Source organism: Polypterus senegalus, chromosome 11 (genome assembly GCF_016835505.1).
Source record: "Polypterus senegalus isolate Bchr_013 chromosome 11, ASM1683550v1, whole genome shotgun sequence".
Lineage (NCBI taxonomy): Eukaryota > Metazoa > Chordata > Cladistia > Polypteriformes > Polypteridae > Polypterus > Polypterus senegalus.
The window spans coordinates 72,361,293-72,387,984 of NC_053164.1; the positions used below are offsets into that span (position 1 = coordinate 72,361,293).

The 26,692-nt window shown below is 35.8% G+C and overlaps 1 protein-coding gene across 6 annotated transcripts in view; it reads right to left on the reverse strand.

The window, feature by feature from the left end:
• Positions 1–945: 945 nt before the first annotated feature.
• zmp:0000001168 (signal-induced proliferation-associated 1-like protein 2) overlaps positions 946–26,692 on the reverse strand; it is a 320,580-nt gene continuing 294,833 nt past the window's right edge. For 5 of the 6 annotated variants that reach the window (XM_039769034.1, XM_039769032.1, XM_039769031.1 and 2 more), the window contains 4 exons: positions 16,887–16,985; positions 16,336–16,426; positions 14,433–14,511; positions 947–4,406 (listed from right to left, as the gene is read on the reverse strand). In XM_039769034.1, coding sequence (XP_039624968.1) covers positions 4,263–4,406; positions 14,433–14,511; positions 16,336–16,426; positions 16,887–16,985 — 413 coding nt within the window. In that variant the 3' untranslated portion in view covers positions 947–4,262. Of the gene's footprint in view, positions 4,407–14,432; positions 14,512–16,335; positions 16,427–16,886; positions 16,986–26,692 lie in introns of all 6 variants that reach the window. The other variant, XM_039769037.1, reaches the window with a different exon arrangement.

A 26,692-nucleotide genomic window follows, 5' to 3' on the forward strand; every position in this document is an offset into this window, starting at 1 on the left:
CACAAATACTTTGATAAATGGGATGTTGTTGTGCATTAACATTTAATTTCTGTCCATCCATCCATCCATTATCCAACCCACTATATCCTAACTACAGGGTCACAGGGGTCTGCTGGAGACAATCCCAGCCAACACAGGGCGCAAGGCAGGAAACAAACCCCGGGCAGGGCACCAGCCCACCACAGTAAAATTTAATCTGACAAATGTAAACAAAAACACATATTTCAAAATATTGAATGTAGGTGAATATTATTAAGTGTAAACATAAATGAATGTTTTTTATATTTCTCATAACAAATGATTATGCTGCATCAGTTTTTCTCATATCCTTTCAAATCCACTTAATCCAATGTCATGCCAGCAGCAGGAGCAATGAAAGAAGCAGCACAGGGTTTGGTTGCCACTCCATCACAGAGCACACTGTTGAGCAATTGATAATCACTAATATATCGAAGAGTGTGTGTCATAGGGGATCTGAGAGGAAACTAGGAGACACTGAAGAATAACCTGCGCAAACACAAAGAGAATGTGCAAATGTCTCCATACAGACACTGGCTGGGCGCAATATTTGACCGCATGATGCTGCATTAATGAGGCAGCAGCAGCATGAAACACACTGTCTTTGTTAAAATAACTGTGCCATAATTTTGTAAGAACATTTCTTTCATTATAGAATGAAAACCCTTATGTAATAGGCTTTGACAAACTACTTTGAACTTTATACTTCATTCACGATTTCAGTTCACATTAACAATACGTATTTGACACAAGTTACAACAAAGGAAAAAACGCAATCAGCAAAACCAATATTGACAAATCTGTCATAATTTGCATTCTTTGTTGTCTCAAGAACAGAAAGCAAAGTAAAAATAAAAACAGCCTCTGAGACTGCCTTTATGGGAAGAAAGGCTGGAACCTGATTATACTGTGTGAATAAAGCAGTTTAGACACACAAGATACACGGACATGTATTGTATATTAAAGTGTATATCCAGTATTTACAGACCAGCATGCAGCAATCTGCAACAGATGTTCTTGTCTGTTAAGGAAATAATCTTATGCTTAGTGCCCAACAACAGAAAATCTCTTTGATGAATATTAAGCTTTTCAGCTTAAAAACTAGTTTAAAACACAAAATAACATGTTAATAATTATGATGAGGTACTGTTTTAAAATTTCTTTGACCAAGTAGCTGCTATCCTTCTTATACAATAATTATTATATTATCATTATTCAATAATGATAGTATGTGCCAGCATGCAATAAATACCATGTTTAAAGGAATTCAAATAACCACTCTTTACACTTTTAAATATTTTCTGAATATATCTAATATACTATGGTGAAAAGCAATTGATGTAATAAAGAGTAGGAACTACTGCACATTGGAAAGTGTGCCTTTCTGAAACAGAACAGTGCATACTATTAGAGAATCAGAATACTGCATATTGAGTTCAGAAAACCTTTATGATTCCATATGAACAATAATCATAAAATGAAGAAGACCATAAAAACACATGCATATTTTTTATAGAGGGCAAGCTATTTAGTTCATCCTACAGTAGTTCAATAAAATTTTGCCCATGATGTTCAATTATATATAGAAAAATATATGGCTGTGGCAAATTGTTTTCTTGCAACAGTAGTGGGAATAATGATTTTGCACTTTATTTCAGCAGCCCACCTTTAACCCTTTTCTGTAGTAGAGAAGCTGAATGTCCTGTAGCAACTGGCACAAAGCAGAATCTAGATGATGCTTTACAGATCTGGTGCCCTGGTTTCAAATCCTACGCCTGGTCATTGTCTGTGTGGAGATTCCATGTTCTTCCCCAGTGTGCATGGGTTTTCCTTCCACACCATGATATAATTAATAATTCCAAATTGACCCCTTTGCGAGTGTGTGTGTGCATGTGAGTCCTCTGATGTGTTCTGTCTAAGGAAGTTTCCTGCCTTAGGCTCAGTGCTTGCTGGAATAGATTGCAGCACCTCATTGGGTTAAGAGGGTTTGAGAGTGAGATAAAAAAGATGAGATGGGATGTTTAGAGGTGAAACATGAGGACACCTCACAGAGAGCATTCTAGCCAGGAATCAAGCCAGGGTCCAGATGCTGGGATGGGGCATTGCTACTTACTTTTCTACTTTGATCAAATGTCAAGTCATTGTGCAATGCAAAACTAAATTTTATATCATGCATCTTAACTTATCTGTACTGCACTAACTGAATTTGATGATTGATGGATGGGTGAAAGGGTCTTAAAAATAATGACATTAAAATAACTAAAAAATAACTCCATGATTCCATACCAAATGAGCCATCCCTCTGGCTTATGCAAGTACTTATGTGTGGGTAGCCTAAGCGTTTTGGACAGAATGCTATGCCACATCACACTCATTCATTCCAGGCCAATATAGGGTCTCAAATTTGTATTGTGTATTATATCAGTGTAGTAAAGAGATTTTACACTTCATTATCCAAACGGTTTGTTATCTGCTGCACAAAATGTGCTCTGATTTGCCTTCTTTCAAAACACCACATGTCTGAATTGTACTATTCCTGCTTCTTAGTTACATAAATCCTATAGTTCACCTTTGCTAGCACAAAGTAATCATTTTCATCACCTTCAGTCATATGACCATGTTTATTTAAAATCAAGTAAATGGAGACTGCAGACAAAACAGTTCTTCAGACAAATTTTTCAAATATTTTTTCTTCTTCAAGAAAATAACTATGTGTTCAGAATCATCAATAAAACCAAGGATGGGGCATATATAGAGAGTGGAACAAAAGACATTTTGGCACTATTTTTTGTGCAGGCTCTCCATTTTTATAAAACAATGTAGGTCGGTAAAGTATTTTAAAAAGCTGATGTAAACTGAGCTAAAGGTCACTGAATTTATTTTTTCATTTTTTTCCATTACAGATCAAAAATTTTGCAACCCAGCTAGCTGTTTTAAAATGCTGCCTTGCTGTTTGTGGCACTTCAGTTATCTTATACTAAACTGGCAAATTCAGTCCATAAAGTAAAAAATTTAGAACAAAAATAACATTGTTAATGCTATACAAATTATAAACACCTGATCTGAAGTCACAACATGTCCTGCACACATCCTGAGGAAGACTAGACACTTGAAATTGCAGTTGTGGGCACATGGACAACCCCAAAAACAAAAGTACATAACTTACAAAATAATAATAATAATAATAAAAGATCAAATACAAAGAATATGCCATTAATTTTTCTGCAGCTTTACTATATACAGCCTACATTTTACATTAAGCAGCTTGACTGTGAAGAATATTATGTCATAAATTAATATATAGACTTATTGTATATATACTCATCTGCTGGTACCTGAAATTCACAGTGAATTTACTAAAAATCATAAATAGACAGATGTTGCAATAATCAGTGCTTCTGAAACGCTTCCTCTCTTTTAACTCATCAGAAAGCTGGTGGCACTGAGATGTGTCCTCACAGTAACAAGCACGAATAGGCTTGGAGTTGAGAAGATTTTGGGTATAAATCCCAGTAATGGCATCAGTATGCAAGTCTGCATAACAGCTGAAGAGAACCTAGGCTTGGCCATTTATAATTTATTTATATATTTTATACATCCTACTACTGTTCTCGTAGCTGTCCATCCAGACCATAATCAGAACTTGAACAAATGGTCATGATTTATAGTGCATCTAAGAATGGAGAAAATCACAGAACAGGAGAATACTGATGACTTAGGCTCCAATTATTCCAAAAAAGCGTTACTGCAAAACACCCAAAGAGTAAGTGGAGGCAACACATTCCAGGTGCTAAGGGTCCAGCTTTCTTCTCTGAGAAGGTTTTTATGCATTATTTTATTATATAGTTTACCATTGTCCTGCAATTTGCAAATTATAATTACAGTTCATAAATCATACAAAATAATGCATTTAGCCTTTTATTCAATCGATTCAGGTAAAGAGAGGGACAGTCTGTTAAATCTGAATTATGTGGCATAGATCTAGAGCATATCAGAGCAAGTTTGCATAAATGCTCCAGAAGAGCTTAAGAAAAAAAAAAAACTTGCATAAAAATGATGCAGTATGCCAGAACAAAAATCCTTAAAATAAAAAAGTCTTACTCCTTTTGTTAGGAGGATTTCCTGGCCATCATAGGCAGAGATGAAAAGGAAATAAGACCATCCACGCCTCATGAAGGACAAATGCCCTCCCCCCTTCCATGTCCGCACACTCTGTCCCTGGTGGTTTGCTGCTGCGATTTGCTCTAGCAGGGCTTGTTGACGCTGCACAGAAGTTCAGTAACTTTGATGAGGCGTGCTACAGTGCTCTGGGATTCCTCTTGCAGACGCTGGTTGTTCTGTCGTAAGTTCTGTACCTCCGCTTGCAGCAGGGCCTTGTCCTGTTTTTCCTGCGCCAAGCGCCGCAAACAATAAGCAGAGCGAATATTGGGGTTAGTACATCAGACATTGGTAGAGGGGACTGGGTGTGGGGGAAGGAACAGGGCAGGGCTGGGGCGTGGACAGGAAGCAATACAAGAAGCACTTCATTATTCGCAGCCTTTCAATAAACTTTTAATTACATATACTACCTAACAGACTTTAATTGGCATACAGTGTCATTTCACAATATGAGAACCTTTTTTTTATCCAAGCAGCCAACACAATTAACAGAACTAATTCTTACATCAGATGTTTTCAAGTGTCTTCTGGTATGACTAATCAAGATCTCAGTTGTTCAGTTTTCTTTAATGAGTGGAGCTATAATACAAAGAAACTCCCACACCTAACATCTATAGTCAAAAAATGGTATAAAAAGTGTGGAACGAAAAACCATCTGACAAGGCTGAAACCGATAGCCAGTACTCAGTGAACTCAGAAGAAATTGCAGGAAATCCCAGATCAGTAAGAAGATAGCCTAATGGACTACAAGAAGTCCTACATTCTTAGTTATCACTTTCTAAATACTATGTGTGTCCAACCGAACAAACAGATCCTTGTATTAACCCTGGGGATAAATTATAATGTAGTATAGTATTGTAATGTGTGTAATAATAAGTTCTCATCCTATGTGTTTTTCTTTTTATGGACTGAAACCAGAAAGGATTTCAAAGATGAAGCCGTAGCATCCCTTCAGAAAAATGACCATAACCCTTATATCCAGAGCCATGATAGTGCATTTAGGATAAGAAAAATAAATAAGGCAATTCAGAATCCTAAGTCAATCAATTTAATTGTATTACAACGATACTAATTACAAAACATAACACAGTACAATATGGCCTAATAGGCAACAAAACAAGCTCAGCATGCGATTCATTGTGAAACAACTAACATTCAGTTAGAAATGTTTAAGTTATGTAGCATTCAATTATAGGCTTCAATGGTATTGTGGAATGAGAAGATGAAAACTGCAATTACTGGCACAATCATCAACTGTATAGGATACTCATAAACGCATTTTGAGATTTTTGAAAAAGGCTTCATAAAAAGCCCAATTTCTTTATTGATTGATTGATTTATATAGATAGATAGATAGATAGATAGATAGATAGATAGATAGATAGATAGATAGATATAGATAGATAGATAGATAGATAAGGGGCTTTATAGCAGATGGAAAGAGAGATAGACAGAGATGTTTTTTTCCTTTCACCCATCAGTTTACTGAACTTATTCATCACAGAGTTGCAGGGAGCATAGGTTAGTCATTTCTTTGTGTCCTTGATATATATATACATAGTCACGGATGACTTTGGGGGGCGACCCGGCCGGGATGCCTCAAAGGACCGGAGGAGGGCTTACACCTCCCTCAGACCATGTGTGGGCGACCACCCTGGTGCCTTTGGTGGCCACGGGTAAAGAGCCTTGAAGCTCAACCGTGTAGGGGCCCATAGTCACTGCCAGGGGGTGCCCGGATGCCTTGGACCTCGGCAGTTCTGCCACACCTGGAAGTGCCGGGGGGAAGACGAGCAGGGAAAGCCTAAGTGTTTCCGGGAATGCAGCTGGCACTTCCGCCACACTGGGGCATGTCAGTGGGAGATTGCTGGAACACATCTGGAGCACATCCGAGTGCTTATAAAAGGGCCCGCCTCCCTTCATGTGATGACTTGAGTCGGGTGGAAGGTCTGGGAGGAGGCAAAGTGGCGGCCTGAAGAGAGAAGCAAGGCAAGAGTGTGAAGCCTGGACTTTGGTGTGAAGTGGGTTGTGTGCACTTTGGTTCTTTGTAAATATTAGTGTAAATAAACGTGTGGAGGCGCTTTGCAATATGTCTACCTGTCTGTGTCCGGGGCTCATTCCACTAATATATATCTATATATATATATATATATATATATATATATATGATCTGAAATTCCTCTCCTGCATTCCCTACTCAGAAAAATGAACTGAGTAGAGAAGTAAAAAATGTCCTCTAATATGTTAACAAAGCAATTATTTGCTTTCATTAATTTGCTGAACCAGTTTAATTGATTAAGAGTTGAAGTCTATTCAGGTAGCATGGGATGCTTGGTAATAGTCAATCCTGGATGTGACTTAAGCTTCACTTAAGTTTAGTTTTTCTGTGCTTATTTATTCTGGCAAAACTGATTTTTACTAAATTGTTATTGCTGGGGTGCTTGTGTCTTAGGGACCTTCAAATGGCCATGGGTTAACAAACATCAGCTCTGCTCAGCTGTAGTTGGTATTTAAAATTAGGAAATGCATTCAGAAGGCTCATAACCTTTCTCCCATAAACATCTGTTACTCCACAAGGTGGTGCACTTTCATTGGACAAAAATCAGAATAACATCATCATTTTTGTATGTGTACTATGGAGGCATAGGAAGGCAGCAGTGTGAGAAAAACAAGGAAGGTAATGTTTTACAGGTTATTTGAAATTTCAGTTAATATCTAGAAAATCAAATGGATTAAAACAATGATGGTTGTCCAACTTGTTTGACTTTCTTCATTTTAAAAATTAAAAAATTAATGTAGTGAATGAGTTTGTAAAATCAAAATAAGTAGCAGCTAATTAGGCATTTTTCTATTGAAACATTCAAACATACTGTAATAATTTTATTGTATAAATTAATCATTTTTCATTTTTTAATTGCAAAAAATACATAATTCTGTCTATAATCAGTCAATTAAATACACGATTTCTTATAATGTAGGCATTTTAAAAGTAATTTATAAACAAAGTTGAATAAATTAAGCATATCAAATATATAATTTGTGTTGCAACACAAATTAACGATTCGGATTATTTTTGAGCATTGTATTGTAATTGTAAATCCTATAAAGTTATTAATAAGGTATATTATAACTGAAATAAAAGTATTAGGTAAAAAAAAATCATTCCTTATTTAAATAGTAGCTACAGGAGAAAGCCAAGAGTTTCAGAAGTTGGCAGGTAACTGATATATTTGTTTTAGCCGTTATTTGGTCTAACATCAATGTTTACCCAATTTTTACCTTAAATTTAACTGTTTTATGAGAACTGTGACAACTTTACATTTAAATAATCCCCTTATATTTTACTGCTTTCATGGCGCAAAGACCTGAAAATGTATGTAAACTGCTTTATGTAAGCTTTTATTTTATTTTGAAGTAATTTCATATCACAGAGAAACAAGTTTAATTCAGTAATAACTAAATTGAGAGGTATCATTAGGTTCACAGAACCAAAAGACAAGAAATGTGTGCACAGTTATATAGTTTGTACTCAAGGCTCAATATACTGACCAGATTATTTAACAACAAAAAAGATTTATAATAGAAATGTGTTTTAATTAAATATTTCTATTTGCAATAAAGTGTATATTAATAAAATATAATCTAATGAGTATAAAAATCATCTTCCATTATGAATATTTTCACCAATGACATGATTAACTATTAAAGTAAGACAAGAGACTTTTCTTTTTTACTGCATTTTTTACTACTCACTCTGTTCAGAAACAAGCTGCCATTTAATTCCTTTGTAAGGTTTAGCATACAAATGTAATAATGTGAATTATAAGCTTACTGTTTTTACAAAATTGTATAAGTTAAAAAAATCATGTTTATGTTGTGGTAGTAGGAGAAAGCAATATCAGAATCTGCTGATTTTCATATCAAGCACACTTCAAATTCATATCTAATTCTTGGCCATTTATATATTCTGACTATATATCCACAAAACACTATAAAGTATAAACGTTGTTCTGTCACACTAAAAGGCTTGTGGTTAGTAAAATGGAAATACAACAGTGGATTGGCCTGATTATTTTATGAGCAGCTTATTTCAATACTTATTTTTCCTGTGATTTATTTCAGAACCCGCTTAGTTCATTACAGTTGGAGCCTATCAGGTGTTCACATTTGGACGTCAGTCAAGGGTTTCAGTATTAAATTATAGGTGAATAAAAATAACTAAATTTTATTATAAATACTTTATAATACTTAATACTTCAATATTCACTACACATGGTGACTTTTTAACATACAGCCTGACAATCACCTTTTATTTATGAAGACACCTGCTACATCCTAAAGAAAATTATGCAGCTTCTCCTAAACCTTTCATCTACAAATATAACATTTTTTCTTATGCATGATAAATAAAGATTTCTGATTTATTACAAAATTGATAGATGGATGTATTTTTTGTGTTAAATTAAATGTTATGCTTTCCAAAAAATGTCCTCTTTCTTAATGTCACAGGGCTGCTGCCTTACAGCTGCAGGAGACTGTGTGAACCTTGAACATTTTCCCCATGTCCATGTGGATTTTTCTCCATGAGCTCTTTTTATTCTCACATTTTCCAAAAACATGCATGTTATGATAGCTGGTATCTTTGAATTGGCCTGGTTTAAGTCAATGTGCTTAAGTGAGGCATCCCACCCAGAGCTGGTTCTTGCAAATTTGGCTCCCCAAAATCCTGTAATGGAAAAAACAGGAGCTAAAATGTGTCGACAGGTTTGTTTCTTCTGGGAAAACCCTTTAAATGATAAATACATATCTAAGTAATATAAAACTTTTCAGGAAAGTAACAAGACATAAGAGCTTAAACAAGTAGAACATTATGTGACCAGTTCTACAGCAACAGCACAGCGTATCCTTCTTTAAGGCATAAAGACAAGAGTAAACTTATTATCCATCTACATGGTAAAAGACTTTCTGGTAGAACTTGTCCAGAACGGCTCCATTTCTGTTTACCATGTTCTGAATTTCAAAATGCTTAAATTTGGTCCTTTACAAAAACACAATATAATTACTGCAATTTTACTATAAAATGCTACTTTTTAATAAATGTATTGATGCATATTTAATTATTAACTATAATAGGAAACCCAACTGCATAACATACCATATTTTTGTTATAATTATTATTTAACTCATATGAAAAAGTATATTGGATAAGCTAGTATTAGTCCTTGATTTAATGATCAAAAATAATACATGCCTTTAGCAAGTGCTATGCAGTGACATTTTACATGACACTGATAATCACTGATATGTAATATATTGAGCTATATTTATGAGAAACATAAAACATATTATAGTAACAGCAGAATGTGCCAATGTTTCATTTTCTAAAAATTCTCAAAATTGATTTTCTTTACAGTTATAGCAAAAAGCAATTTTGCTTGTCTTCTCTTAGAACTTTCATCAGTCTGTATTGTTTGTTAGGAGGTTATTCTGTGGTTAGTGAATTATTATTCATTTCTCTCAGAAGTCAACTATGTCATAAAACAGATTGATGGTAATACAGAATGGAAACAAAAGAAAACGCAAACTAATCTTCCAGACGACTCATTTTCAATGACACTGGCATAAATAACAGAGTTGTCACTTTGATCTTCAATGGCCATTTATACTAAAAGCAAAATGGCCTAACAGAATGCCTTTAGCAAAAAAGTAATAGTGTCAGAGAGGGCTTGAGGTGTATATACTTGTTTTTTTCTGTCCTCGTAACCCATTAAAAAGAATTTCTCTTTTCACCATGCTCAGATCTACAATGGCCACCTACTAAATTCTGAAAACTGAAAGGCTGAGGTATCAATTTCAGTAGCATTGTCTTGAAAAGCTATACAAGTTCAGCTAAAGTGAAATGTTTAATACATTTTGGCTGTATTCACATTATCCTTGTCGAATGATGTTGGGAAGCCACCCATCTAGCTATCTATCTGTCTAATGTATGTGAATATATATATTCAAGGAAGTATATGTCAAAAACATCATAGCCTTCCCTGGCCAGGACATCATGCTAACAGTAATTTGGCTAGGCTTGAGCTCTGTAGGTGGAATAAGTCCACAGTCTGATAGTACACAGCAATATTTTTCTGCACAAAAGATACAATGACTTGGAAGGGATTCCTGGTAGGCTGGAGAAGGGTATATACTGTACATAGCCACTTTATTAGGAATGCCTTCTCATTAGTGCAATTAGCTTGCTGCTCCTAACAGTTCATCATTTGGCTTCTGCTCAATATATGAAGCATGCAGACTTGGTCAAGAGATTTAGTTTTTATTTGACCAAATATCAGAAAGTGTAAGATGTTTGATCTAAAAAACTTATTTGTTTCCAGATGTGTTGTGTTTTTAAGCACTGCAGTATCTGTAGTTTACTGAGAATGATGAGGTAAAAAAGTGTGTTAATCACAAAGGTCAGAGGAGAATGACTAGACCTTGTTTAAGCTAACAGAAAGGTCACACATACTAAAATAACATTTATTTAAAACAGTGGTGTGCAGAAGGGCACCACTGAACACAAAGCACATCAGAACCTGAAGTGAATGAGCTATGGCAGTGGGAAGACCATGCCAGGTTCCACTACTGTCAGCTATGAACAGGAAAAATAAAAGTGCAGTCAGCATATGATCATCAGAACTGTTGGCTGAAGGCTGGAAAAACGTCACGTGTTTTAATGAGCTATGATTTCTGTTATGTAAATGTCAAGCTATGAATTTATTTTAAACAACACAAATACATGATCCATTAGGTGTTTTGACAATGGTACAGGCTAGTAATTGTAGTGTAATGGAAAGGAATGCTTTCTTGGCACACATTATACCAATTGAGCTTTTGCCACAGTGTACCTAAGCATTGTTGCAGACCATGCACAGCCCTTTCTGGCCAGTGCACTCATTTTCAGATACTACCACCAGGATAATATACAAAAGAACACATCATTTCAGACTCACTCTATGTATGTAACAGTGACCAGTTTTCTCCACTGGCTTGCACAGTTTCCACATACCAGTCCATGAGAGCACCTTTGGAATGAGATGGATACGATCTTTGCTATAAATAGTAATAAAGTGAACATTTATGTTATAAGTGTACATAAATTACCACATACAGTATAGTAATATATATTTGTATACATTATATGTGCTTGTATTTGTATACAGTATATTTGCATGTATTCCCATTGAACAATACTGTATACAGGTAGATATAGTGTTCTCAAGAGATGCTTTAAATGATGGTCTCGAGGTTTAACAATTTATATGGTGTATAGTATGCTGGAGGGGAGCTTACCTTATTAAAGTATGACAGATGAAAAGCTTGTTGCTATTAATTTAGTTTACCATAGGATTGATGTGCTGTGCAGTATGCAATATACATATCCATCTTGCTTCCTCTTTACAAATAGGCCATTTAATGGTAGAAAGCAGTTAACAATAACTAAAATGAATTCCAGGCATATTGTATATTTGTTAGTATTTTTCCTTTATTTTCCCATGTACTTTATATTTCTTTTGTCTTACATATTTTATTCATTTTCAACATGCATTACCAATTGAATTACTTATTTAGGGTTAATAACATTTACCTTCACCTTATTACATTCAAACACACACAGTTATATAGGAAGAGAAAGGAAGAGAGACAGAGAGGGAGATAGAGATAGAGATAAAGAGAGAGGAAGAGAGAGGGGAAGAGAGTTAGAGAAGTTATTTCTATGCTGGAACAGAAGAAGGTTAGAAACAGAGTATTTCAGTCTATCAGCCTTGATGAAGGCTCAACGGCAGAAATATGGCATTTATAAACTTCTTATTCAGCATAGGAATAACCTTTAACTTTTTCCTCATTATATACAGGAGGTGTGCTAATTGCACAATATTCCAGATCACATGCTACCACATAAACCCAAAATTACCTCAAGGCCAAGAATGGTCCCTACATTTATGCTAACGCACAGGATGAGATTACACTTGTTTTATGTATTCGTAACATAACAGGGTTGTGCTATACTCATTGCATGTCAACTCCTTGCTACACTCAAACCTATAACCTCACTATTTAAAAATCAATAGTGAAGTAATTAAGTAAGAGTCCTGTTGTTAACTAAGAGTCCTGTGGTTTCATGACAGGGCCAGGAAATGCAGCTTAGCAAGTGGCAAATATGGAGCACACTTGCTATATTATGCAGAACAGGGTTGTTTGACATATGAAGACAACGATGAAGTTGGTGAAGAGGCATAGTGAAGGTAAGAGGAAGGTGGACAGAGAAGCCCATGTATCCTTAAACCACACAATTAAATATTGTGCAATTTGAAGGTCTACTATGGCTTATATTGGGTATTTGTCTCACTGACTTACTTTATATATATTTATAAATACACATACATACAGTATATATAATGAATGGTTCAATAATCAAACTGGCTCAATACGCAAAAAGGGAGATGCATATTATACATACATATATATATACATATATATACATATATATATATATATATATATATATATATATATATATATATATATATATATATATATATATATACAGTATATATTCTTTGTTTAGTGCTACAGGAATTTGGGAATTTTATGTTATGGCTACACATATATACTGTATACCTAAGTTTAACATTTCAACATATTTAGATACATTATTTCTGTACTAAAAATAATATAACATTTATTAACTTTTTCTTAGATTTTATAATTTCTTCCATTTCTCATTAAGTCTCATTGAATAATAATTTTTTATTTACATTCATTAAGTAAGACCTGGTCACTATGTTAATTTGCCAAACACTCCAAGCAGTTGTTGCTATGTTGTCTGGACAAGGCTCAGTGCACAAGGGCTTGAAATGAGTGTGGGTAGGAAGGGGGGGTATGAGTCAGGGGTTTCACACAATAACAGTGCAGCAAATTGTTCTTGGTGAATAACAAAAGAGAACAGAGCCAGAACGGCTGCTCTTTGACTCTCACTAGTCAGACTAACAGGTTTCTTCTGTAAGCTTATTAATTGAGACACCCTTTACCAACCATGCTGGTGTCGATAACAGCTTTATTTTCATACTTGTACAGCATAAACTGTTAAAAATGTCACTTATTTTTTCTCTTTTTGAGAATATCAATGCTGTTTTTGATTTTCCTATCTGCACAGGCAACCTAAAATCACTTTCAATTCAATGGATATGTTGAAAACATAGACACTGCTCTGTCATTAGGCTACATGCTAACTGTTAAAGAAGATTTTGTCAAATGTTTTTATTTCTGCTTTACACTTACTGTTCACAGTTCTGGAAAATAGAAGAGTTAACTAATTGTGTTAGTTATGTGCATTTTAGCTAGTGAGAGTAAATGGAAAATTAACTACTTGCATGTTATGATTTCTACCCCCAAGGTCATCTACCCAGTAGGCACAATAACTAAAACAAGGTTTCATCTTAAAGGCGGAACAGGGCTTTTATCTTCACAGTTAACAAGGATTCACTTTGCTCACATTGTCATAGGGCAGTAAGTCAATGGCATATCTTGGGTCCTGAACCCTTAGCCTCCAGGTGCTCTTTCCTAAAGATGGCCATCAGGCTGGAGGATGGGTCAGGAGGAGGTTGTTCACAATCCTGAGGTGCCATCAGGAGGGCAGTTGTTCCCAAAGATGTTGAAAGTTTTTATGTAGTTTAGCATATTATAATTCCAGAAAATTCAAGATTCATTAACTTAATGGCACATATTGCACAGTGTCCAAAAAAGCCAATCTCCAACAAGAAAATGGAGATTTGTGTTCATTTAATAATGGAGTTAGTTCTTCCTTCAGTTTCATTTAATTAATGGCTTGAATCTGATGTGTCATAATCCACATAATACTATATACAAATATAAATAATTTTCATATTCTGTATTTACATTATCTGGATATATACCATATTTATGCTTGCAATTTCCATTTAGCTAATTTGCCACAAATTGCACATGCTCCTAGGCTGTTCTTGACGAGTTGCAGCCATACTGCAAATTGCTAGCCTCTTTTCTTGTGCAGATGTTTGGTTTAAGAAAATGGAATCTAACGTGTCTCCCTTTGTTTGCATTTAACAGCTGCCAACATTTTAGTTTTAGAGGCCTGGTGTCGATGTCACTTGCCAGCTTGGAAGGAGCTGTCATTGTGTTTGCAGCACGTTGTGGGGGTCAGGGGAAGGGGTATGAGTCTGCGTTGGGAGTGGCCGTACCTTTTGAAGGTCCTCTTGCAATTTTTTGAGCATGGACTCCAGCTGACAAACTTTCTCTTCCAGATGAGCTGGAGAATCTCTGAAAGTACCAAGACCAAACCAAAATAGCAATGTAAGTATTCACAGAGTAGAAATCTCATTTTATCATCTGAAGAACTAGATGTGCACTTGAAGTATGAAACAACAGTTTAGAAGAACCTCGAAGAAATTAACACTTCTCTACTTATTTCAATATGTATTTATTTTTTAATAAAAGTTGGCAACAACTTGTAGTAAGTAGGACATAACCTGTAACACAATATAACCTTATGACTAGACACTATAGCAGTTTCCTGCATTACAAATAATGTCCCATATAACCTTTAATCATTAAAAGACTTACAACACCCAATCTTTTACATTTTTTGTCCATTATGAAGATTTTGGGGGAATTTAAGCCCAGTTTAGCTTATGAATTTACTTTATGATTTAGTCGGTTCCCACATTACATAGAACTTCAATGGGAAAGGACACAGATTTAGATGCCCTATCACAATTTATGTCTAATTTATGTATAATCATTTGGATCTTTCTGGAAAAAGGTTAAGAATATAAAGGTTTCACAAATGTTAACATATAATTCACTTGATTAGCTGCTGACTAAGGTTTTCCAAGACAGTTATTAAAACCTCTCACTGCTACATCAAGTGCATGATTCTTCATGATTCCCATAACCCTTGGCATGAAAAAAAGTTGTTCTTAGCAACAGTCTTAAAGGCACTATCCCTTAATTTGTACAGGTATCCTCAAGTATGCAATTTGCTATTTAACTGAAGGAGTTATGATGGATCAATTTTGTCAAGGCCTTCTGTGAAGACCTGAATTAGTTCCCCATACTTGACTATTAATGCTTAATTGTATTAGCTTGTCAGAGTAACATATATGCTGCATTTATATGCAACAGAAAGTTTTAGAAACACCTCTTATAATATCTTACTTTTCTGCTTCATGTGAATTTCCAGTTAGTTGTTTTTGGGGAAATGCAATGTTACTGTTAATTTGATAAGTAATTAAGGATTATCTCTATTTTTTATATGAATATAAACAGTAAGCTAAACTCAATATACACATATCAAAACGCTTCAAAAATGCAACCACAAACAATCTATTTTTGGCTAACCTGCTTATTCATTTTTTTATTGTGTGTGACTGAATGAGATGAAAGGTCAATCTTCTATCACAACTTTGCTAAGGTAGGACTGTTTCTCCAAATTGTCCCACTGGGAGAAACCAACTTGAAAAGCATTCACATAAAATTTCTCACTGGGAAACACATATTTCCCAAAGCAAACTCAGCAATATTCTTTAGTCCGGAGATGCTCTCTTCTCCACTTATTCTAAAGCTGATTCTCATTTTTGTAGTGTAGTTCAGATGCATCAAGCTGTATAATGCAGTCTCGCTATGCATTAAAGTTTTTTTTTATTTACAATTTACATTTTTTTACAATATAACCTAAAATTTAATGTTTCTTTTTAATTGCTTTAGTGCATTGCCTATATGATGTGAATGCGACATCAACATTAACCATTAAATCCTTGTCAGAGGCTACTTCTTATAAGACTGCATTGTCCACCTGCGTGTAGCACTTTACACTTCCCTACATTAAACTGCATTGTCTAAATATTTTCCCAGTTTTGAAAACAGTCCAGGTCTTTCTGCATTGTTGCTGTCTCCTTAGTATAATTAGTCTTTAGAATTAACCTGGCTTCACTTTTTAATAATGCAGTCCAGAAATGTGTTTCTCTATGAAAATACCTTCTGTATATTGAGTCATGTTTAATTTGTTCTAAATGTACAAACTCTTAAACAGCTGCAGCTAATTAACAGAAGAAATGTTGTTGCTGGTACAGTAGAAAGCCATACCCTCCTTTGTTGTCCTTGAGTTTCATGTCCTCCTGTGAAGATGCTAGTTGAGATTCAGTCGCAGACATAGGTGCATCCCCTCCTCTACGCTCTGGAAAGAAAGAACTCAGGTGATTTTCAGTATTAGATTACAAAGCTTGCTTTAACAATCTCTCTTCTTTGGTGATAATCTCTTTAATAAATGTCTAGTGTTGAGTTACACTTCAACGTTATAATGCAGTATGTTCTGAGCAACATTATTTATCTTAATAGGGCTTACAAAGCTAAAAGTGTTCTTGGAGCAGAATGATGAAACAAGGATCCAAGACGGCCAAAATAATACTATTTGATTTGACAAACAAGATGGAAAATCTATTTAGCATGCCAAAATTGATTTACTAATCAGGACTTACCAATTTATTTATCTGGATATATACTTAACTTCACAACAGCTGCCAATGTGATATACAAGCTATATTTTCTTTTTTAACATATGACATATTATGCTCCCATAATGTATTTGCTTATAATCTGCCTTCAAATAAATGTACATTATGAAGTGATGTCCTCACCCTCTTTAGAAAGAGCTTCCAAGATACTTCGACATGCTGTTGCCAAATCGGAGATTGACTGCCATTCTTCCTCTGTGGCTTCATTTGTCTCTTTGAGTACTAAGAATTACAAAAGAACAAAAGTACACATAAAACTACAATGTTGAACAAGTACAATGTTCTATAAAATACAGGGCAATATATTTTACCATTAAATAAAAATTTTGTTACTCTAGTAATTATAATTATGTTATAATCATAACTGAAATAAAAGGTGACTCAGAAAATCTACTCAATGTTCAGTACATAATAAAAGCCATGCCAGTACACTACTGTACTACATGTAACATGTCAAATGAACTCACCTTTTGCTGTCTTGTTTTAGCATAAAAGTTTTAAGAATAATGGGATTGAATAAACTATAATGCACAGAAAATATCCAAATTACACCTACAGCACCCTTCATTGCAACATAATTTATCACATGAACAAAATATTAATACATGAACACTAAAATCTGAGAAACCTGGGCAATTCCCACTAAACTTCATAAATCAGGTCTTTCCTCAAAATCAGATCTTTCTATATTAACCAATCAATTCATCCATGATAATAAAATGCATAGTCCAACATAGGGCAGACTGGGGAAGTGGTAGACTCCTCTGGTGGTGCTGGGTGCAAGACTCAAATCAACCGTTGATGGGATGCCAGTACATTGCTGGTCACTTACTCACACACCAACACTCACATACAAAAGTAATTCAGAGCTCACAGGAGAAAGCCCAGGACAAACAAGAAAATGCTACACAGTGGCTAAGCTAGGATTGTAACTGGTTGTATGGAAGCTACATTAAGTATTCTTCCATGCTATATTAATTTCTTTTAAGCATATTTATATTTATAATATTTCATATGTAGATGGGCAATCCTTTTTGCCCTGGTACAGTCACTATGCCACTGTACATTGCAAAAGAGCTGACAAAATCCATAATCTCTTTGTGACAAGAAGAAAAATGTGGAGAAGAAAAATGAAAACTTGAAAATATTGAAAGTAAACCATTGACAAAAAAAGGTGAGGTTCCCAAAGGGACAAGTTCATTTTTCATATCATGTGAAAAATAAGAAACATTTAAATTAAAGGCGTAATAATGGTATTTTCTATTAAGTGCAATGTTCCTAAATCAGTTTATCACCCCAATGTTCATAAAAAAGGGTGCCAAGGTGACATCTACCATATCAGCTCAGTAAAAGACGTAACTGATGTTAGAAAATAAAGATTAAAAACAATTTAGGCTTATGCAGGCTTTACACATAGGTACCAGGAAAACAGTTCACATGTCTTGCTACATCAGAAAAACATATACAGTATTACCCTTAGCAATAGAATCCTTGAAGCCTATGAAAAACATCATAATGCCGGGCCATCTTAAATTCCCTTGCACCTTGTCTACAGTGTCTTTGTTTTGCAAATGTGTTAATCAGCACTGGCAACAGGCAGCCTGGTCACTCATCCCCCAACGAGGCAGTTGAAGTCAAGTCAGATGCTAAATTCTCAGAGCTCAAGACTGTTTATCTGGGAGTTAGGTGTCTGGAATTGTATAGGGTAAATAATATATCATTATTTGGTATGCATACATTTCATGTATATTCTGTGTCTACAATGATCTGTTGTCACGCACGTGTGAATAGAAGGACGTTGTATGGACCAAGTGAAGGTAATTCCACACCAGGCCAGGAGGTGGTGAGGTGCACTAAACCTTCTCCTGTTATCTCTATAGACCAGGCACGGGAAAACCTGTCTGACTCAGCATCAAAAATATCACTTCTTGTTCCAGCGCCTAGGATGACGTCACTTCCAGTCACATCACTTCAATTGATGTCAGAAGAAGGTCACTTCTGGTTCCCCTACGCCATTTCCGGTCTGATAACTTAAAACCGCCATCTTTTCAAACCATCATTAGTTCATTTCAGGACTCCAACCAAGACACTTCTGTGCTAAAATTCAACCCATTGCAGCCAGGGATAATATAAGGGTGGCTGCCCCAAACCTTTTTAAGTGTGTCGAGTCTGATCATTTCACACTGTGAAAATGTAGGATGACAGGAAATGCGAGGAAAGAAATGTTAAATACATAACTAAAACAGAAACTTTGTTAATAATGACAAAATTTTGACGCAAAGTGTATAATGTGTGAAGACTGAAGTCCAAATATCAAGTAAATATTTTGCAAATCATTCAATTTACATGTTGCAGTCAATGAGTAAAAACCCAAACCCACATATCAATCGACACAAAGTCAACATGTCTGCTTCGGTGATGCAGAGGTAAGACCTGCTGTCTTAAAATAAATAGACTGCAGGTTTGTGGCCGGACTTTCCCCCTTTTGAGTAGTGACCTGCTATCATTATTATTATTATTATTATTATTATTATTATTACTATAATATAACATAAAATTTCAGATCATATATATATCCCTTCAGCGATACCTTTTACAAGAAGCAAAAAATTAAACTGGATATGTGTTTATTATATAATAGAAATAATAATAGCAGCTCACTACTCAAATCAGGAAGAACTGGGTTTCAGGGTGAAGTGTATCTATGAAAAAGTCAAGAATCTATCCATCCATCCATTTTCTAACCCACTGAATCCGAACACAGGGTCACGGGGGTCTGCTGGAGCCAATCCCAGCCAACACAGGGCACAAGGCAGGAATCAATCCCGGGCAGGGTGCCAACCCACCGCAGGACACACACAAACACACCCACACACCAAGCACACACTAGGGCCAATTTAGAATCGCCAATCCACCTAACCGGCATGTCTTTGGACTGTGGGAGGAAACCGGAGCACCCGGAGGAAACCCACGCAGACACGGGGAGAACATGCAAACTCCACGCAGGGAGGACCCAGGAAGCGGACCCGGGTCTCCTAACTGCGAGGCAGCAGCGCTACCACCGCGCCACCGTGCCGCCCGTCAAGAATCTAAGGAAAGACTAATCAGTAATTTCCCAGATCAAGACATAGTAAAATTAAATTACCTCAAAGTGACTTGGAAAGCAACCCATAATTTATACAATAGGAACAGCTTGAACATAAAGATATTTTTGGGCTGCTACAAGTGTGATGAAATCCCAGGTAAAACATAAAGTATGTCATAGCCACATGTATGGTGATATTAATGTCAACCTATCAAAAGAGATCTTGGGTGACTATCTTGACCATTTTACACTTTGTTTATTCATTTACTAAGGTGTGTCATTTGGATAAAGTGTAAATTGGATGGATTTTGAAATAAAACTAGGGAGATACTCTCTGTCCAAGCCTGAATTGAAACCCATCAATCTTAGATAAGCAAAACCTCCAACTGGTTTGGGGGGATGGGGTAGTAACAAACTAGGGATGAAGCTAGAACAAGAAACAAAAATTGTCTAGTGAACATGATGGTCTTGAAATTTGTGCAATTTTCATATTTTACCAAGTGTAAGGCTCTAAGAGTCTCTGACTGCTAAATATACACTATTTCAAGATAAAATCAGCACTAAAGAGAGTTCTACATTTAAGACAGGCTTTGTTTGCTGGCATATGTTCATTTTCCTTTGTTATTTCTGTTGTTTCTGAATTATTATTTTAATGTAATTGCTGTTATTATTGTGATTTTTATGCATTATTTAGTATTTATGTAATATGTAATAATGTTCTATGATGACGTTTTGTGTTTTATTGGTGGAACCCCAAGAAGCAGGCCCTGATGTCACAGCTGTAGGACCACCTCAGCCTTTATATACAGGTTAAGCAGTATGTCCATCAAAGGTTTACTATGCTTTGTGGTGCCACAGTAAGTACTGTTTGGATTTTCCGGTTTTGTGAATTATTTCTTCTATTTCCTGGACTTGTTAGCCTTAGGTTGCCTAGGTTAGGGAATCCTTTTTGCCTTATTTATGACGTTGTTCTCTGTTTTCCCAATGTATGTTTTTCTTTGGCTTATGTAATAAATTCTTTACATTTTAAGAGAATGTTTTGTCAAAAGATGGTCATCCTGTCATCTTTAAGGGCATTTTGTTTATTTTGTGCATTTAATCTATTTTTGAACTGTTTAACCTTGAGCTTTGTTTTTGGCCTCTGCAAACCTTGAAGCCTGCCTTTTGAGTTTGAAGTCTGGCTGATTTGCAGTGAGGGCTGTTATTGAGTCTGGCCATTGAGGTCTTGGTCAGGTTTTTGATAATTCTAAGGCCTGTTCACTTCTTTAGATCATTTGGTGCTACAGTAACATAATTTGGGTAATGTTTGACTGTTTAGCCATATGTACTGTATATTCAGGTCCTCTGAGGTTTTTAGTAGCTACCAGCATAATTTATTTGTATAAACAAATAACAAATACATTACTGATTAATTTGTACACAGAAGTTCCTCTTATCCACTAAAATACTTGTTGATTTCTCTGCTACCAAAAAAAATTCAACAGCAGGTGTGATGGACAGCTGGGTCCCATGCCCGGTCGAGATGCCCCTGCTGCATATGTTCCGGGGGAGCCACCATGGACAGCTCAATACCTCCCCTGGGATGCTTGGTGACAGCCCCCCTGGCCGATGATGATTTCCCAGTCTCCCGCATGGCTCCATGGGACATGGAGTCCTCCACAGCCTGGTTGGAAGCTGGGGTGGCCACTAGGGGGTGCTGCCGAGACTCAAGAACTCGGCTGGACGAGTCATCAGCCCCACCCGGAGGTGCAATTGGGACTAGGTGGTCAAGCACCTGGAACACTTCCGGGTGGGCTATAAAATGGGCCAGCCTCCACCACTAAAGGCCCAGAATCGGGAGGAAGAGGTTGCCTGGGAGGAGTGTTGGTGCAAGATGGAGAGTTGTTGCTATTGTGTTTAAGTGCTTTTGGGACTGTGTTGGGCCTGTGGGACACGGGGAAGACGTGCCCCACAGCTGAAGAGAAAATAAAAGCCTTTGTGATTTTGACATGTGCCTCTGCGTCAGTCTGTGCCGGGTCGGGTGCTATATAACGCCTTTATCATACAGGATATTAACCTCTTTTGAGCCAATGAAACTACAGCTTCTTTTTCATCCACGTACTCACTCACCCATGCCACTAACACCAAGCAAATGCAGAACAAGACATGACCTGTTCCCTACACAAACATACACAAAGGCAGAACTTTTAAGACTCTTACACACTGACAGACATACTGTACATTTCTGACTTCCTTTTTACATGCACAGATTTGCAGGTTTGCATTTTTTAAAATATGTTTGCAGGTTTTCAACTAATTTTTAGCATGTCGGTAAAACTGTACCCTGCAACTTTCACAATTTTCTGATTAGTCAGATCTTCTTATCAAACACAACTGATGTGACTGATGATCAAACACACTATTTAATAAATAAAAGGGAGTGACCCACCATCGAACACAAGTGCAGATACAAGACAGAAATGCACCTTCCACTGCTAAACTCCTACATTAGGATTAACATGAGCACCTCTCACGCATGCTTGTCCACTCTCCTTAAGCTCTATTAAACAATGTGGATATGCATCTGTGTCCTTATTACATATACTTAAGCTACCACTTGTAGTGATTACCTTGTATTTCAAAAGATAAATAGGGGGCACTCCTGAACCTGCCTATTGCATTCCAGTTGCCCATTTCCCTTCGCTATTACCACAGTTTACTATGTGTCCTGCTCTACATTAGCCTTTGATTCTGTTAATGATTATGGGGAAGCTCTGAATATTTTAAAGTCAACCAGCTCCTACTTTTTGTTAAACTGATAAACAGATGTTTTATACCTAGAAGGCTCCTACATTCTGGCCTATTTCATCTTATCAAATCTGTGTGTTTTATTTGACTAGCCTGAGTCAAAATTAGTGCTCTATGGTAAGGGAACATTAGAAAGCTGCCCCTTAGGAGTATTAAAAGGGAAAGACAGATTCTAGATAGAGCCATTATCAGCTCACAAATTCACAGCTGCTTTAAGATGACAGGGGAAAACATGGGAATGGCAAAGGGGCTTGAGACAGGAGAGTAACATGTTTGTTTCTGTCTTGTATCTGCAGATATACAATACAGTAAATGAACAAGAAGCTGTGAAATATTGACAGGGGGGGTTAGGTGGATGAGATTAACATCACCTGCAGAGACTGGCAGAAACAGAGCATCTCTTCCTAACCAGCTACCCCCCTTCCAAAAAAAAAAAGATTGGAAGCAAAACAGATGGAGGGTTAAGGCCTGGCTGCAAAAAAGACAGAAAGATCCATCTGTTCTTTTATTTCACAGAAATAATTCTGTTTCTTTTTTTAATAGAAGCAAAATCCATAAAATATTTTCAGGGTAGACAACAGCCAACAAGCAGTGCAATACAATACATATTTGTGTAAAAGTAAGATACTTCATAGTAGCTGAGAATAATCTAATAAGTCTGTCAAATAAGACGGGGAAGAGTCTATGACCGACATGAGTTCATGTGTCTTCCAATAAGTTTTTTTGCTTTAATAAACAGAAGATCAATCATTAGTTTCATAACAGGGAAAAAGTATACAGAAAAAAAATAATCCTAATTATCTTGATCAAATACTTTTTACTTACATGGTTTCTATATGATTTCAAATTTCTTTATTACTAAGGGCGATATGGAACTCAGTCATACCTGGGGCATGAAAAAGACAGGGCACAGACAACTTTGAGCTTGATGCTTTATTTATTCACACAGGGCTTATAAGGTCATTACTGTCGTGCATACAATACAATGAAATTCTTATTTTCATATACTAATCGACATGACACATGCTGACATTCTCTGGTACTATGATTAGTATGTGTAACAACCTTACCTTGAAAATTTCTTTCTTTGTTACTTCAAAAATTTCACAGTTTACAACACTGTCTGCCATTAATCTAGCAGATAATGGCAAACTGTGGTGCAGTTTTAGTACCAAAGGTTTTAATGGCAGAGGGTCGCTATTGGCTTTAAATAAAAAAACACAAACTTCTATGAATGGGCTATTTTGTCCCTTAATCTATACAGATTTTCAGTGATGACCTTATCACACCCACTGCTGCCCTTGATAAGAAAACAAAGAAGATAGTCTTAGTTTCAAATTCTGAACTAAATAATATGATTAACACTACCCGTTAAATATGATAAGTATATGTAGAATTACAAATTCTAGTTTACCTTGTCATTACAGACAGGGCTAAGCAAAGATTTAATGTTGAGGGGTGATGGAGGGATAAAACTAGTATTGCTTATCAATGTGTCCATCAGTTCATGGAGGACACCTTTGCCAAAGTACATGCTTAAAGCCAATGACAAATATTTTGAGGAAAAAAGAAGTAATAATATTAATCATAATGAAGATTGTAATATAAATGGTTCAACTGTATATTTTAACTGAAAGGTACATTGACTATGTAGTTTTTAAAGACACTGCAGAAAGTGTGCAAATACCCTGTGGTAACCAGGAGGCCCTATTCGTGCTGCAATTGTGGCTTAACACTGAAATCTTACTCTAGTAATATGAATAAACAATACATTAACAACGGAGAGCGCCATCATTTAGGATATGGGTATCTTAAGTAAATGAGTCTGATCATACACAGATATGAAATCTGCAAACAAAAGCCATTGCATCTTGAACTTCTGAGGAGGACATCACAGAACAGACACATTTAAGGACACATATCCTCTTTGATGCTGTGTGTGCAACATTAAAATGGCCTTTTCATCATGAGGATTAAGTTAATTATGTGCCTTGAACATATTTGCTTCAGTGTTCACCTGCCACAGACAAGTGTTGAAGCTCTAGATAGTTAAGAGCACAGAAGAAAGAGAAAGCTAAGGCAGAAAAACATTTTGATGATAAAGCATACTAAAATAAAAGGAAATACACTAACAATGATCATTTTTTGAGCAATATTGTAAGAAGAAGAAAGGACTGAAAGTACACAACAGGACCGCCCATATTTTGCACCATGACTACAATATACAGTATACAAAAAAAGTGATTAATGAATACATTTGTTGAATGCTGCAACAGCACTGGAAAAACTAAATCAGAAAAAAGATTTTCTAAAATGTACTTTTTCATTGTAAACTACTGAGGCATGAAACACTACATCCTTACTAAAAGACAAAATCATACTAATGAGAGACATCCTGGGGAAAAATTGTCCTTGATGTGGTTTTACAAACAGCTGTCTGTAAGTTAGTGCCTTGCTTCTTGCAGAACACTATGCAGAAGGACAATATCCGATGTCAAACAGAGTAGTCTTTTGTGGTCACCAGCACTATATCATAAATTATTTCATAGGTGCAATCCAAGTATGTCTTTTTTAATACAAACTAAGTTGTACACATTTACCAAAAGAGTAAACAGCAGTACACATAGCCCCAGGAGCGAGTCTCACAGAGCCAGACAACTTTAAAATTAGGTTTTATTTCAACGTCATGAGGGCTGAGTGTCCTATACTTGTAATACTGGGCCGAGGGAGGAACCAACCCTGTACAGAACAGAAAACAATAATTACACACCCTTATAGACACTAACCGAAAAATCTCAGGCCAATTTAGTGTAACCAAACAACATAATGCATAGGTTTTTCAAAGTGAAAATTTGAGCAATCAAAACACAAAGATTTAAACACAATTTCCTGGAGCTGAGAAGCATCAGCAGTAACCACCACCATGCTGTCCAATATATTTGCAAATAGACAGAAATAATATATTCATAGAACATTTCCAGAGGTAACCATGAGCCCAAAATAGGAATCAAGACAATACAAGGTACAACAATTATCCAGTACCTTAAAAATGACTTGTGTGTTATAATGCTTTAAGAACCTGTATTTTAAAGTTACATTTAATATACTTGTTAACCAATCGATATCAATAAAGAAATTAAACTTTCCAAGAAAAATTAAACGGAATCTTTGAATTTCCACAGTATTCACTCCATGAAAGCTTAAATTTGTAAGCCCTTTCTGATTTTCTCCAGGTAGGTTGTATTTATGAAGAAGATGGTGATGAAAAGTGCATGACTAAATTAGTAGTAAGTATTGACAAGATTCTGGGGCAAAAGTTCCCTCCAAGCTTTTCAGTTACATAGTAAATGACATACTGTAGAACACATGAAAAAATGAAGAGGAAGTGAATTCAAGACAAATCCAGGAAGCACATCTTTCACTCAAAAGGTTGTCTGAAAAAACTTATAAACTCATGTGACTGATGTGAAAACCTTGAGAGCTATTAGAAACATATCTGGATGAGTTATTGGGACAACTTAATTACTGGTTAAATCAACAAACCATAAGAATTGTATTCAATATCCATGAAACATTTAACAAGGCAGAAATCTTATGAAATGTAAGAGAATACACAATGTGACAGTTGAGTCGTAATTTAGATTAAGACCATTTTTTAAATTCCATTGAAAAATTAAGGCATTGTTGCATTATGGTAGTACAGTACCAGGGACATATTTTTTACAGACAGAAGATATATTATTAGACATTTTTAAAAGGTAAAGAAACCATTCAGTCCATCAGACTTGTTTGGCTAGGCCATCCAGAGAATTCTGAAAGCTGCCAGGTTCTCTTCTTCAACTGTATGACTTGGTACACTATTTCACATTATCAAGTCTCTTTATTTGGATTTGAAGAACTACTTTCTGCTTTCCATTTTCAATTCACTTTAACATTCATTATACTGGTATCTTCTAATGATTCACTGTTAAATAAAACTACACTGCAGCTGGCAACCGCCTTCATTTTGGCTGGTACTGTAAGTATTTTTTCAACATGTAGTATTTCTATAGATTAA